At 68.1% G+C, this 14,300-nt stretch overlaps 1 protein-coding gene across 1 annotated transcript; it reads right to left on the bottom strand.

The window, feature by feature from the left end:
* Positions 1–122: 122 nt before the first annotated feature.
* Positions 123–12,747, bottom strand: SEMA6B (semaphorin 6B). The gene is made up of 17 exons (XM_020283894.2): positions 12,448–12,747; positions 11,573–11,720; positions 11,317–11,440; positions 10,451–10,511; positions 10,211–10,273; positions 9,759–9,860; positions 9,119–9,209; positions 8,666–8,785; positions 8,092–8,180; positions 6,428–6,645; positions 5,502–5,633; positions 5,153–5,302; positions 3,405–3,587; positions 3,178–3,324; positions 2,399–2,476; positions 2,254–2,312; positions 123–1,992 (listed from the first exon to the last, which is right to left on the bottom strand). Exons 2-17 carry the CDS (start codon positions 11,691–11,693, stop codon positions 1,070–1,072), a joined length of 2,661 nt encoding a protein of 886 aa, XP_020139483.2. The 5' UTR covers positions 11,694–11,720; positions 12,448–12,747; the 3' UTR covers positions 123–1,069.
* Between the last annotated feature and the right edge of the window lie 1,553 nt (positions 12,748–14,300).

The raw sequence follows: 14,300 nt of genomic DNA, 5'->3' as shown, positions 1-14,300 counted from the left end.
CATTAAGTATTTGCTGCAGAAACAGACTGTCCTCCATCCAGATGAGGGGCCCCAGGTTTCTGTCTTGCCCTGCCAACTGCCCCGCTCCCACCCAGGAGACAGAGCGAGCCGGAGCCATGGGGGCCGGTGGTTGTAAACAGAGTTTATTGACGGGGAGGGGCTGGGAGGCAAGCTCCAGCAGGGTCCAGGACTTGGCTGGCCACGTGGCATGCATGGTCACCCGGAGGTCAAAGGGGGGAGGTCACAAGAGGACACGTGATATGGGACTCTCTGACCACCCCGGGCCTTATTTACACGGGGGGCCTGCCCGCCTCCACCTCCCCCCAGGCCTCCCTGAGCCCTTTAGACAGCCTTCGCCGCTGTGACTTGTGGGCAGGCTCTCCCCACTCCCTGCCTGGAACCCCGGCATGGCCCCCTCCCTCTGCGGGGGCGGGGGTTCAGACTCCCAACCGGCACGCGGAGGCCCTCGGCCTTGTGGAAGCCCCAGTGTCGGCTCAGCCAATGCCCAGGCCGCTGGGACCGCCGCCACGCTCGCACTGCGACACACACACACCACACGTGGCCCACGCGACGCACACGCCCACAGCAGCCCTGCAGGCACGCACACGCACGCCCCCGCCCTCGCACGCACGAACACGGCATGCACACGCACACACACCCACACACGCCAGGGGCCAGCGTCCGGGAGGGACCTTTTCCTGGGGTGGGGGGACTTGGGTCTGCAGCAGTGGCCCCCCCATCCCCACCCCACCTCCAAGCCCCCGGCAGCCACCCCGAGAACGGAGTTGTGCAATTGGTTAGAAAACTGCAAAAGAAACCAAAAATTGCCAAAGAAACCAAAATCTACGCGCAAGGTCAACCTCAGATCCAGAGCGAATTCTCCCCGCCCGCCCCCCAAGCCGTCCGTGTCCTGCGCCCGGCGGCGCGGGCGGGCTCCTTGTGCTTCCGTGTGGCGGAGGGCCCCGCGGGGGGCGCGGGCTCGAGCACCCACTCGGAGCTGGCCGGGCCTGGCGTCCTCGGCCTCTCTCGCTCCTGGCTCCGCGGCTGGCGCTGCCGAGGCGCCGGGCGCCTAGGGCACCGGGGGCGCAGTCCTGTCCGCCCCCCCATAGGGGAGGAGGTGGGCCAAGTCCGTGCCGGGCCGGGCGTGGCAGCCGCGGTGGCGGTCGCCGGGCCTGCCCTCGCCGCTGTTGAACGTGTGCGTGCGGCGCAGGGCGGCGGCGGGCGGCGCGTGGGGGCCCGGCCTCCGGAGGCTGCCCGTCGGGGGTGGGCTCCAAGGCCGGGGCAGGCTGTCGGCGGCTGAGGCTGGGTCCAAGGCGCCCGTGGGCGCTGACACCACCCGCCGGCGGTCCGGGCTGGCGTGGGGGGTGAGCGGGAAGTCGCCGTGGGAGGCGCGGCCAGGCCGGGCCCCGTAGAGGCGGGCGTCGGGGCCCGGGTCGCCCGGCGCGGGGGGCTGCTCGGGGGCCCGGGCGGGCGCCAGCAGCAGGAGGGAGGACGAGGCGGAGGCGGAGAGCAGGGCGTGGCCGTGGTCCCAGCCGCGGGGGCCCAGGGCGTGCGGGTGCGGGTGCGGGGTGGGCAGGCGCTTCTGCGGCAGCGGCGTCTGCTCGGGCGTGGGCAGCAGCCCCGAGTCCAGGTCGTGGGGGCCGCCCTGCAGCAGCGTGGCCTTGGCCCAGCCGTTCTGCATGAGGGGCGCCAGCAGCGCCTCGGGGGGACCCCCGGTCCCGACGGCCCCGCCGCCCCGGCCCCCGGGGCCGGCGCCCCTGCGCTCGCCCAGGCGGCTCACGCTCAGCACGGCCTCGCCGCCGCCGTGCGCCAGGATGGCCTCCTTGTCCTTGCGGCGGGCCAGCTCGCGCCGCTCCCGGAGGCCCACGAACCAGCCCACGCTGAAGCCGGACACCACGGCGCCCACCACGAAGGCCGCCACCGACGACGTCACCAGCAGGTTCACGGACACCAGCCCGGCGCGGTCCTCCGACAGGCTGGCCCGCAGGAGCCCTGGCCGGGAGCGCGCGTGAGAGGGCGCGGCCCGCGGCCCTGGCTCCTCCCGCCTCCCCGGCGTGTCTGTCGCGTGACGGCTCCTTGTCCCCTCAGAGCCTGTCTGTCCACCTCACGGCTTCCCTGGTGTTCCCGGCCTCCGCCCGCCCAAAGCCCCCACGGAGCCCAGCCGCCCCAGCCCCGGCCAGGTGGCCTAAGGGACAGGAGAAGCCTCCAGGGCCGGGATTGGGGTCGCAGGCCACCTCCCCTTGCCCTGCTCACCTGTGCAGTCCCCTAAGCCTGAGGTGCTGGCCCCGGACACGTCCTGCTCAAAGGTGGCTCTACCGGCGGCAGGGAGAGAAGGGGCAGGGTCACAGAGCCCCCCAGGCCGCCCCCCGCCCCTGCCCCCCTCGCCCCGCCCCCTCACCTGGTGCCCGGGCTGAGGAAGACGCAGGAGCCGTCGGGGGCCCAGCCGCAGTAGGGGTCCTGGCTGCCGATGCAGCTCCTGGGCAGACAAGGGTCCCTCAGACGCGGCCGCTGGCACAGCCGCCCCTGCCTAGCGACTCCCCGCGGGTGTCTGGGGGGACAGTCCCCCCAGCCCACGAGGCTCAGGGGAGGTAACTTGAGCCCAAGCGGCAGAGCTGGGCTGGGCGCCCTGGTGGGGTCGCCCCAGGTCTGTGCCCTTGTCCTCCAGGGTCATTGTTGCAATGACGGGGGACGGGGTCCTCTGTGTGGAGGGCTCAGGCGGAGCCCGAGGGCGCACTCCGCGGGCATGGAACCTTCCACCCGCTTCAGATAAACAGCGGCCTCCCTCAGCATGTCTGCCCCGCAGCAGCCACCAGAGGGCGCCAGGGAGCACCTGAGTCAGGGCCGTCCCTCCTCTGCCCACAGCTGTCCATGGCTCCCACCTCCCTCCCGATCAAAGCCCACGTCCTCCCTGCAGCCCACCAGGCTCTGTACAACCTGCTGTCCCATCCCCATCCTCCCCTCCTCCCTCCCTCCCTCTCCCTCCTCCCCCTGCTCCAGCCACACGGGCCTCCGAGCTGCGCCTCCAATACAGCAGGTGCGGTCCTGCCCCAGGGCCTTTGCACGGGCTGTGCCCCTGCCCAGTTCATCACTCAATGGCTCAGGACGCTGTTGGGCCCTCGACTCGAACCCGGCTCCCCTCCTCCCTGCGCTCATCTTCCCCTTGGGCGGGCCACTCACTTCATACAGCCCGAGTACTGCTGGCAGCGGGCCACGGGCACGCGCACCACGCAGCGGGGGAAGGCCGCCAGCAGGCCCCCCGAGGCCGCGTCCAGCTCCAGGCTCAGCAGCCGCTGCCCCGTCTCGCCGCCGCCGGACCGTCCGCACCTGGGGCGAGCAGAGCCCGAGGCTCAGGGGCCAGCCCCGCCTCTCGGCCACGGCCCCTCCCCGCCTTTGCGCGGACTCACCTGTCCCGCCGGTAGGTCTCAAACTCCTCCAGGAAGACACTGGGCCCGGCAGTCCCTGAGGCGCTGGCATTGGGCCGCACGAGGAACTTGAGCACCGTGCCCGCCTCGGACCCCAGGAAGACGACCGTCTGGTTGCCCCAGGGCCCGGCGCCCACGTCCACGGCCACGCGTGTCAGCGGGTGCCTGGGGGCCGGGGTGGGGCGGGGTCAGGCAAGCCCCACAGCCCCCGCCCACGGCCCCTCCCCACGGTCCCTCCCCACGGCCCCTCCCCACGGTCCCTCCCCACGGCCCCTCCCTCACGGCCCCTGCCCACGGCCCCTCCCCACGGCCCCCGCCCACGGCCCCCGCCCACGGCCCCTCCCCACGGCCCCTGCCCACGGCCCCCGCCCACAGCCCCCGCCCACGGCCCCTCCCCACGGCCCCTCCCCCACGGCCCCTGCCCACGGCCCCCGCCCACGGCCCCCGCCCACGGCCCCTCCCCACGGCCCCTCCCCCACGGCCCCTGCCCACGGCCCCCGCCCACAGCCCCTCCCCACGGCCCCGCCCACAGCCCCCACCCACGGCCCCCGCCCATGGCCCCTGCCCACGGCCCCTCCCCCACGGCCCCCGCCCACGGTCCCTCCCCCACGGCCCCCGCCCACGGCCTCCGCCCACGGCCCCTGCCCACGGGCCCCGCCCACGGCCTCCGCCCACGGCCCCTGCCCACGGGCCCCGCCCACAGCCCCCGCCCACGGCCCCTCCCCACGGCCCCGCCCACGGCCCCCTCCCCATGGCCCCCGCCCACAGCCCCCCCATGGCCCCTCCCCCACGGCCCCCGCCCACGGCCCCTCCCCATGGCCCCGCCCACAGCCCCGCCCACAGCCCCGCCCACGGCCCCTCCCACAGCCCCCGCCCACGGCCCCTCCCCACGGCCCCGCCCACGGCCCCCGCCCACGGCCCCTCCTCCACGGCCCCCGCCCGCGGCCCCTCCCCATGGCCCCTCCCCCACGGCCCCCGCCCACGGCCCCTCCCCACGGCCCCTCCCCCACGGCCCCCGCCCACGGCCCCTCCCCACGGCCCCCCCCCACGGCCCCTCCCCACGGCCCCCCCCCACGGCCCCCACCCACGGCCCCTCCCCACGGCCCCCGCCCACGGCCCCTCCCCACGGCCCCTCCCCACGGCCCCCGCCCACGGCCCCTCCCCCACGGCCCCCGCCCACGGCCCCTGCCCACGGCCCCCGCCCACGGCCCCTCCCCCACAGCCCCCACCCACGGTCCCTCCCCACGGCCCCTCCCCCACGGCCCCCGCCCATGGCCCCTCCCCCACGGCCCCCGCCCACGGCCCCTCCCCCACAGCCCCCGCCCACGGCCCCTCCCCACGGCCCCCGCCCACGGCCCCTCCCCACGGCCCCCGCCCACGGCCCCTCCCCCACAGCCGCCAGGCGCCACCAAGGCCGGCACGGGTGCGGTTCCACGCGTGCACACGACACTAACACACCAGCACCCGTGAGTGCCACACGAGTGCGTATGCACGGATGCAAGGCACGTGGGCACACGCCAGAGACATGACACGTGCTGTCACAGGCAGAACGAGCTCCCCTCTCGCCGCAATCAGCCCCGCCCCACGCTGGCCCCGCCCCCACGCTGGCCCCGCCCCCACGCTGGCCCCGCCCCCACGCTGGCCCCGCCCCCACGCTGGCCCCGCCCCGCCTGCCCCGCCCCCGCACGCTGGCCCCGCCCCCGCACGCTGGCCCCGCCCTGCAGACTGACCGCGTGAGCGTGCGCACGATCCAGGGCGCGTGGCCCAGGGAGGGCACCGCCTCGTCCATCAGCGGGTGGGTCTTGACGAAGTTGAGGATGTCGTCGGGCAGGGCGCTGGAGGCGTTGTACTGCGTGCCGGGGGCCGCACAGCACCCGGGCCTGGGCGGGGTGGGGGGTGAGGTCAGGGCGGACCCGGGGGTCCCCCACCAAGGGACCCTGGTTCGCCAGGGGGCCCGCTGCCCTGCCCAGAGGTCCTCAGTTTTCCCCCTCTGCATAATGGGCACAGCTGCACTCAGGAACAGCTACATGGGCACGCCGACCTTCTCTGGCCCCCCGCCGCAGGTGCAGGGGCTCTCACCGGGGCCGCGGCACCTGGTCCTCCGGCACCGGTGTCCAGATGGACTCGGGGGACTTCTGCTCACGGAAGCGGCCTTCGAACACAGCAGCCACGTGGGTCATGTCAAAGGCGCAGACGGCCGAGCCGGGGATGCTGGGGAGGGTGTGGATGGGACAGTCCGGTGAGGCTCGTGGGGCACCGCCTTGGGCCAGCGTGCGGGGGATCCCCGACCTCAGGAGCCAACGGACGTCCAGAGCCCCGGCCGGAGATGCCGCCCTCCCCGACTTCACATCCCGAGCAGCTCTCACAGGGCAGGCTGGCTCCTCTGAGGTCACCTCCCTGTTCAGGCCCCCACTGTCACTTGCCTGGGCGTCCAGCCTCCCAGCTGCCACTGCTGCACCCTTAGAACCTGTTCCCCAGGGGCTTGCCAAAAACACAAACCTGATCTCAGCCCTCTCTTGCTCCTTATTCTCCCATGGCTCCCTAGTGCTCTTAGGGTTAAATCCAGGCTGCCCCAAGGCCCACAGGGCCCTGCACGACCTGTCCATCCTCTCCCTGCCCTTCTCTGCCCACTCTCGCCCCTCAGCTCTGCTCCAGCCACACGGGCCTCCCCGCTGTCACTTAAACACAACAAGCTCACTGCAGCCTCAGGGCCTTTGCACAGGCTGTTCCTCCGCCTCCCAACACTCTTCCGTCTTCTCCCATCTCACGCGCAAAAGCCCAGCTCCAACGTCCCTTCCCCGGGGAGCTGTCCCTGCCCCTCTCCCCCAAAGGCAGAGGATGAGGACGTCCCCTCCCTGTCCTGACCAAAGGCCCCTGGGGGTCAGGTCTGCTCCATCAGCCCCAGCCGGGCGAGGCCAACTCAGGGTCCCGGCGCGTTTGATGAGTGAATGCGGGACCTCCCGGCCAGGCCCCCACGCCGGGGCCGGCTCCCGCGGCGCGCTGACCTGTTGCTGGGCGTGGAGAAGACGGCGAGGACCACGGGCCGGCCGCCCAGGCTGACCACGCCGGTGACGGCCTGCAGCACGTTGAAGTAGAAGTGCGAGTCGCCGGGCACGGAGCAGTTGAGCCGCGCCTTCAGGAAGGACGTCCACTGCTTCTCCAGCACGCGGGGCGAGCCCCCCACGTCGTTCTTGCACACGCGGGCCACGCGGGCCACCACCACCTGGAGTGACGCGGACAGAGGGGCCTGAGCCTGCGTCCGGCAAGGCCTGCCCCCAGGCCGCGCCAGCCTGGCCGGGACGGGGCGTCTGGGCCTCTCTGGGCCCCTGCTGCCGGGCAGGAACGCGGGGCGCGACGATGATCGCAGCCATAGTCGCCGCCACCTGGTTCTCACGTCTCTTACGCGCCTCCCAGGGGGTTAGCATACCCACGTCGCACGTATGGGGACAGCGAGGCACTGAGAGGGACGTGACCGGCCGAGGTCACACTAGTAGTGAGGGCAGTGCGTGCTGGGCTGCTCTCGGGTGCGGGCTGGGGGCTATGGGGCATGAAGGGTGGAGGCGTGGGCGGGTGGGTGGGCGGGTAGTGCGCGCTGGGTGGGCGGGTGGGTGGGTGCATACATGGATGGATAGAAGGATGGGAGGGTGGGTGGGAGGGTGGACAGATGGACGGATGGATGAATGGATGGATAGGTGGGTGGGCAGGTGAATGGCTGAGTGGATAGGTGAGTATATAGATGGGTGTATGGACAGATGGATGGATGGGTGGGTGTAGGGATGAGTACATGGCTGGGTGGCTGGTAGGTAGTTGGATGGGTGGGTGGATGAGTGGATGGGTGAGTAGATGGATGGGTGGGTGGATGAGTGGATGGGTGAGTAGATGGATGGGTGGGTGGATGGATGGATGGGTGGGTGGATGGGTGGGTAGGTGGATGGATGGATGGGTAGGTGGGTGGATGGATGGATGGATGGATGGATGGATGGATGGATGGATGGATGGGTGGGTGGATGGGTGGATGGGTGGGTAGGTGGATGGATGGATGGATGGATGGATGGATGGGTAGGTGGATGGATGGATGGATAGATGGATGGATGAATGGATGGATGGATGGATGGGTGGGTGGGTGGATGGGTAGATGAATGGATGGATGGGTGAGTGGATGGGTGGGTGGATGGGTGGGTGGATGGGTGGGAGAGTGGATGGATGGGTGAGTAGATGGATGGGTGGGTGGATGAGTGGATGGGTGAGTAAATGGGTGGGTGTATGGACAGGTGGACAGGTGGATGGGCGGGTGGACAGGTGGGTGGGCAGAAAGGCAAATGGGCCGATGGAGCGTGGGTGGGCTGAGGAACACACAGATGGGCACGCGGGAGGCTGAGCAGGTGACAGGCGGGCTGTGGAAGACGGACGGTGGCCGGTGGGTGGGCAGCGGGGGAGCAACAGCCCAGGGCGTGTGTGACCTAAGCGCGTGTCCTCCACCAGGGCTGAGTGCACCAAGGCCACTCCGTGTGCCCTTCAGCCTCGGGGCCTGGTCCCGGCTGGAGGGAGGCCCTGAGGGCCAGAGGAGGAGGGCGGGACCCTCTCACCCGGCGGAGATCCATGGACCCAGCTTGGGCCCCACTTCCCGCGGTCGGAGCCCCTCCCGGCATGGCCCAGCGCACGGCCTCACCTTCTCCAGGTAGTTAAACTCCATCGCGATCTCCCGGAAGAAGAAGTAGACGTGGCTGCCCCACTCCACCGCGTGGACAAAGTACGGCTCTGCAGGACAGGAGGGGTCAGAACGCAGCCCCCATATGACGAGGGGTTCTGGGACATAGACCTCATCGGCTCTTCTAGTGAAGGGGGGACGTAGGCTGGTTGCCCAGGCAAAATGAAACAGACTCAAAGTTTGGGTTATTTTGGGGGGGAAGGGAGGTCAGAGCCTAAAATCGCCACATCTACCCCCCACAAATGGCAACATCTACTATTTTTTTGTCACCTTCCTCCCTTGTGTTGAAGAGCCAAGTTCCTGTTATGCCCCTGCCATTGTTCCATTTCAGGCCTCCAAAGCCACCCACTTCTAGCAGGTTCTACTTTAGATCCAGCTGAAACCACCCCTCTAGCTTTATGTTCAAAGAGGTCAATAGATTCCAAAAATGAGGCAGAGGGCCCCTCGCCAGCTTCTCTGGGACTCTTATTCTGGCGGGGGGACTTGAGGAATGCCAGCCCTGCCAGGACTGGGCCCTCTGCCCGCTGGGCCCCACCTTTGAGCCACTTGGAGTCGTGTTTCACGGTGCGCAGGGTGGGCCGGCCCCCAAGGCTGCGGTAGATGACAGCGTCTATGGCGAGGAAGTCGGTGACCGTGGCTGTGAAGAGCACCCCGTCTGGATGGGGGGGCGAAGGCGGGCAGGAGGTGAGGTTGTGGAGGCCAGGGGCTGGCCAGGCGCAAACTCGGTCTTCCAAGCCCGAGTCCTGAGCCCAGGGGAGCCCCCGAGTCCAGGCGGAGCCCGGATCCCACCCGAGCCCTGTCCCGGGCAAAGCCCCTGCCCTGGCTGAGACGCTACGCCCCGAGCCCCAGACTTGGGCCGAGGTTCCGCCCGCCTCACAGGGGTCGCTGGCCGCCCAGCTGCCGTCTCGGTGACCCGCCCGAGAGAGGGACAGGCCCGGCCCTGTGCAGGGCGGGGCCCGTCAGATGCACGGTGGCAGGGGCGACTCACCAGAGAACAGCGCGACGTTGGCGTGCTTGGGGTCATAGGGGCAACGGGCCATGCCGCTGATGGTGTCCCCGAGGTGCTGCAGGGTGTCTATCTGCAGGAGGATGAGGGTTGAGTGACAGCTTCCCTGGCTCCCCCAGCCCCCCACTCCAGGGGCAGTCCTGGCTGTACCATTGATTACTGTGTGCCTGTGGCCATGTACGTGACCTCTCTGGGCCTCAGTTTACTTATCCGTAAATGGGTCTAAGAGTTGTGGCTGGGCCCGGTGGCTCACGCCTGTAATCCCAGCACTCTGGGAGGCCGAGGCGGGAGGATCGCTTGAGGCCAGGAGTTTAAGACCAGCCTGGGCAACATAGCAAGACCCTGAATCTACAAAAAGTAGAAAAATTAGCCGGGTGTGGTGGCGCGCCTGTGTCTACCAGGGAGGCCGAGGCGGGAGGATCGCCTGAGCCCGGGAGTTGGAGGCTGCAGTGAGCTGTGATCGGGCCACTGCACTGCAGCCTGGGTGACGGGCTGGTGACCTTGTCTCAGAAAGAAAAAAAACCGAGTTGCTTCCCGGTAGTTCTGTGACTGGCTCCTTCCTGACCCCTTTGGAGACCGCGGGCCCCTCCCGAGCTCGGGCGCGGAGGGCACAGGGACTCACGCTGTAGTTGGCGCACACCGGGTTGAAGGCGTTGGAGCCGCACACGAAGAGCGTGGACTCGTCGCGAAGCAGCAGCACCTTTACGAAGTTCCGGCACTCGCCCTGGCGGGGGACGGGAAAGCGGGGAGGCCTGTGGGCGTGGCCACGCTGTGGGCGTGGCCTGGGAGCCGCAGGGCGTGGCGAAGGCGGGGGGCGTGGCCGGGGCTGGGAGCCGCGGGGCGTGGCGAAGGCGGGGGCGTGGCCGGGAGCCGCAGGGCGTGGCGAAGGCGGAGGGCGTGGCCGGGAGCCGCGGGGCGTGGCGAAGGCGGAGGGCGTGGCCGGGGCTGGGAGCCGCGGGGCGTGGCGAAGGCGGAGGGCGTGGCCGGGGCTGGGAGCCGCGGGGCGTGGCGAAGGCGGGGGCGTGGCCGGGGCTGCCGGGGGCGGGGAGCTGGGCGGGGCCAGGGCCGGCTCACCTCCTGCTTGCCTTTCATGCGACACACATCGATGTCACTGGGGTTGGATCGCCAGGTCAGCTTCTGCGGGGCGCAGAGAGAGCTGGTGAGGGGCCGCAGGGGCCCGACAGGCCCAGGAACCCCCCCGCCCACCCCGCCCCCGGGGCAGGGCTGAGTCCACCCGGCTCCCAGGCAGCCTGGGCCCCCCACGGTGGGCCTCCAGGTCCCGCCCCTCCCCTGTCGCCTGCGCCCCTTCCTCACCCGCTGGTAGCGCAGCTCCGTGGACGTGGGGGGCTCCAGCTCCACCCGGTACAGGTTGTCCCTGGGGGGAGGGGCCTAGTTAGTGGGATTAGGGGGGCCTCCGCCAGCCCCGCCCGCTTCCAACCTGGCCAACAGGTAACAGGTGAGGACACGCGGAGGCTTCTAACACCGGCAACTCCGGCGCTAAGCGAGCCCCGCCTAACGCTCCCCGGGCCCTCGTGCCCCCACCCAGCTCGCCCCTACATCGGGTCCCCCCACCCCTCCCAGCCCCCCACGCGGCTCCCCGCTCCCCTGCCGGCCGAGGAAACGGCCCTGCTCAAGGTCACTGGTGACCTCGTGCGGTCAAGTGCAGCGGTCACTTCTCCATCCTCATCCTCTCCAAAGCGTCTGACCCTGCCGGGCCCTTCCTGGGAACAGCGTCCTCACGCGGCCCCGGACCCCACACCCCCCGCCGCTCCGGGCCCCCCTCGTCTGCCCCTGTCGCCTCGCGGCCGGCCTGGCGCCTGCGCCCTCCTCCACCCACCCCTCCTGGGCGACCTCGGCCACTCTTGGGTTCCAAGTGCGCTCTGCACCCCGTGACACCCCCAGTCCCGCCTCTAGGTATCCAGCCCGGGCTGGCCCTGGGTGTCCCCACTCCAGGGACCCCTGGGGTCTCACACTCAACACGGCCACGCTGGGACTGACCGGACCCAGACTGCTCCAAGTCTCACCCGCACCCCCACAGTCTGTCCTCCCCGCAGCAGCCACCAGAGAGCGCCCGTGAGCACCCGAGTCGGGGCCGGTCCCTCCTCTGCCCACAGCCCTCCATGGCTCCCACCTTTCCTGGGGGTGAAGCCCGAGTCCTGCCCAGTCTGTGTCTCCCATACCTGTCCCCAATGAACAGCGTCCTGTTGACCCGCAGAACTCGCTGGATGTTGAGGTCGTCAGCACCCTCCGTGGGGGTCAGGCGTCCAGGCCCGCTGCCCACGAACACGGGGTAGTGGTTCAGGTCTGGGGGAGGGCGAGGGGAAGGGGTTTGAGGGGGTGGCCCGAGGTCACGACCCATCTAGAGGTGGCTCCTGGCCTGGTGAGCCCCCGGGAGGGATTCCCCGCACGCCCCCAACGCCGGGACCCCCGACTCACAGTCCCTGGGCGCCACACTGAGCGGCGGCGGCTCCTCGGGAAAGAGGCCGTGGGCGCCCCCCAGGAGCAGCAGCAGGAGCAGCAGGGCCGGGCGGGGAGGGGGCGTTCGCGGGGTCCGCATGGCGAGGGCCAGGCAGGCAGGTGACACCTGCGGGCGAGGGGGCGGCGGGGTGAGCGGCGCGACTCGCAGTCCCGCCTGCTGCCGGCAGAGGGCGCGCGCGAGCCTCTGCCGAGTCCTCCAAGCCCCAGAAACACTCCCCGCTGCTGGAACGATAAAAATAACAACAATAACGGCACTAATAATAATAACGGTGCACGGCCAGGGCTTATTTAATTATCACAACAACTTTATGGCCACGTGTGAGTGCAAGCCCGGGAAACAAACGACTTCAAACAAAAATGCGTTAGATGACCCAAGACTCATACAATAACAGCTACGTCTTAAACCATATATTTAAAAATCCGATCTCAAAACACACATATAAGAATTCTTAGAATTAAAACGCAAAAATCTTACACTCAAAGGCTCAAAAAAAAAAAGAAAAGACTCAAAGACGGTTGGAATTTTATAAGCCACAAAGCCGGGAGCTGCAGGGCTTTAGAATTACCCAGGATTCCAGCTGGGCGGGGGCCTCGGAGGGCTGGGGGGTCAGGCTTCCTTCCGGAGTTCTGCCTTTCTGCCCTCCACTTGAATACCTCTGTGACAGGCGCCTCACTCCCTCTCTAGGAGGCCTGGTTCCCGCTCTCATTCAAAGTAACTTTGCCCCACCTTCCAGCTCTTTCCCGATGTGTGGCACAGAGACCTCCACGCCCCCCTCCCAAGCCCTAAACGATGAGCAGAATTCCCCCTCTGACATTCAGCCCGCACCCCCTACCAGAAAGGGGTGCAGTCCAGCTCCCGGAGGCCCCAAATGACAATCTCAGCAGACTCGTCGTTCTGGGAAGTCTCGAGCAAGCCCTGTGCCTCAGTTTCCCCATCTGGGCAGCAGGGACATCTCCCAGCCCCACCCAGGCCTTGTGGCTCGGGGGTTGCAAGCCTCTGGAGGTGTGATTTGGGAACAGGGGGCCCCGGAGTGGCCGCCACTGGACACCCGGGGCCAGAAAACAGGAAGGTCTTGCGTGGCCCGGCTGGGCTTCCTCTCCGCGACCCTGAGCTTCCAGGATTTGTGACTCAGAGAACGCCCGGATCCCACGTGTGTTCGGGCTCGGCTCGGCTTCCTTACGAGCTTCCTTCCCCGGCTCCTCCCCCGCCCCAGCCTCCCCCCTGAGCCCGGCCCCTGCTCTGCCTGGCAGGCTCAGCCCCTGACCTTCGACCCCACGCTGCCTCCCCACCCTCAGGCCACCGGTCCTGGCAGGCGGCTCCCCAGCACCCCTGGGGAGCACTGTCTGCCCCTGCGGGGGTTAACTGCACAGGACTGGATATGCATTGTGAAATTTGCCATTTTGACCATTTTTCAGTACACAGCACACGAGCTGTTGTGCAACCATCACCAGCTTCCACTTCCAGAACGTTCTCCTCTTCCCAAACTGACGCTCTGTCCCCATGAAACACTCACTCCCCACCCCCTCCCAGCCCCCGGCACCAGCCACCCTGCTTCCTGTCCCTGTGGCTCTGACAACTCCAGGGACCTCCCGTGAGCGGAACCACACGGGACGTGTCCTGTGTCTGGCGTCTCAGGGTCCCTCCACGCTGTGGCCTGTGTCACAGCCTTGACCCTTCCTTTTTTTTCTTTCTTTTTTTATGTTTTCTTTTGATTTGTTTTGTTTTGTTTTTTGAGACAGGATCTCACTCTGTCACGCAGGCTGGAGTGCAGTGGTGTCATCACAGCTCACTGCGGCCTCCAACTCCTGGGCTCAAATGAATTCTCCTGCCTCAGCCTCCCGAGTAGCTGGGACTACAGGCATGCGCCACCAAGCCCGGCTAATTTTCGTAGAGATGGGGTCTTGCTATGTTGCCCAGGCTGGTCTTGAACTCCTGGGCTCCAGTGATCCTCCTGTCTTGGCCTCCCAAAATGCTGGGACTACAGGTGTGATCCACGGCACCCGGGTTCCTTCTTTTTTTTTTTTTTCTTTTCGAGACAGAGTCTCACTCTGTTGCCCAGGCTAGAGTGAGTGCCGTGGCGTCAGCCTCACTCACAGCAACCTCACACTGCTGGGCTTGAGCAATCCTCCTGCCTCAGCCTCCCGAGTAGCTGGGACTACAGGCATGCGCCGCCATGCCCAGCTAATTTTTTCTCTATATATTTTTAGTTGGTGAATTAATTTCTTTCTATTTATAGTAGAGACGGGGTCTCTCGCTCTTGCTCAGGCTGGTCTCGAACTCCTGACCTTGAGCGATCCTCCCGCCTCAGCCTCCCAGAGTGCTAGGATTACAGGCGTGAGCCACCTCGCCTGGCCTGTTCCTTCCTTTTTAAGGCTAAATAATAATCCAGCATGTGGACGGGCCGCCACAAGCACTTGGGTTGCTTCCACCTTTTGGCTACTGTGAGCAGTGCTGCTACGAACACGGGCGTGAAAACATTTCTCTGAGTCCCTGCTTTCAATTCCCCGGCGTAGATATCCAGAAGCCGCGCTGCTGGATGGGGCGGAAAGTCTATTTTTAATTGTTTCAGGAACTGCCACACTGTTTTCCTCAGTGGCTGCGCCATGTCGCGTTTCCGCCAAGTGCACAAGTGTTCCGGTTTCCCCCCATCCTCGCCAGCACCTGTTCCCTCGGTGTTTTGATATA

The sequence above is a fragment of the Microcebus murinus genome, chromosome 27 (genome assembly GCF_040939455.1).
Source record: "Microcebus murinus isolate Inina chromosome 27, M.murinus_Inina_mat1.0, whole genome shotgun sequence".
Lineage (NCBI taxonomy): Eukaryota > Metazoa > Chordata > Mammalia > Primates > Cheirogaleidae > Microcebus > Microcebus murinus.
Note: the sequence above shows the minus strand (reverse complement) of the source record. Positions and strands in the feature narration are given on the sequence as shown.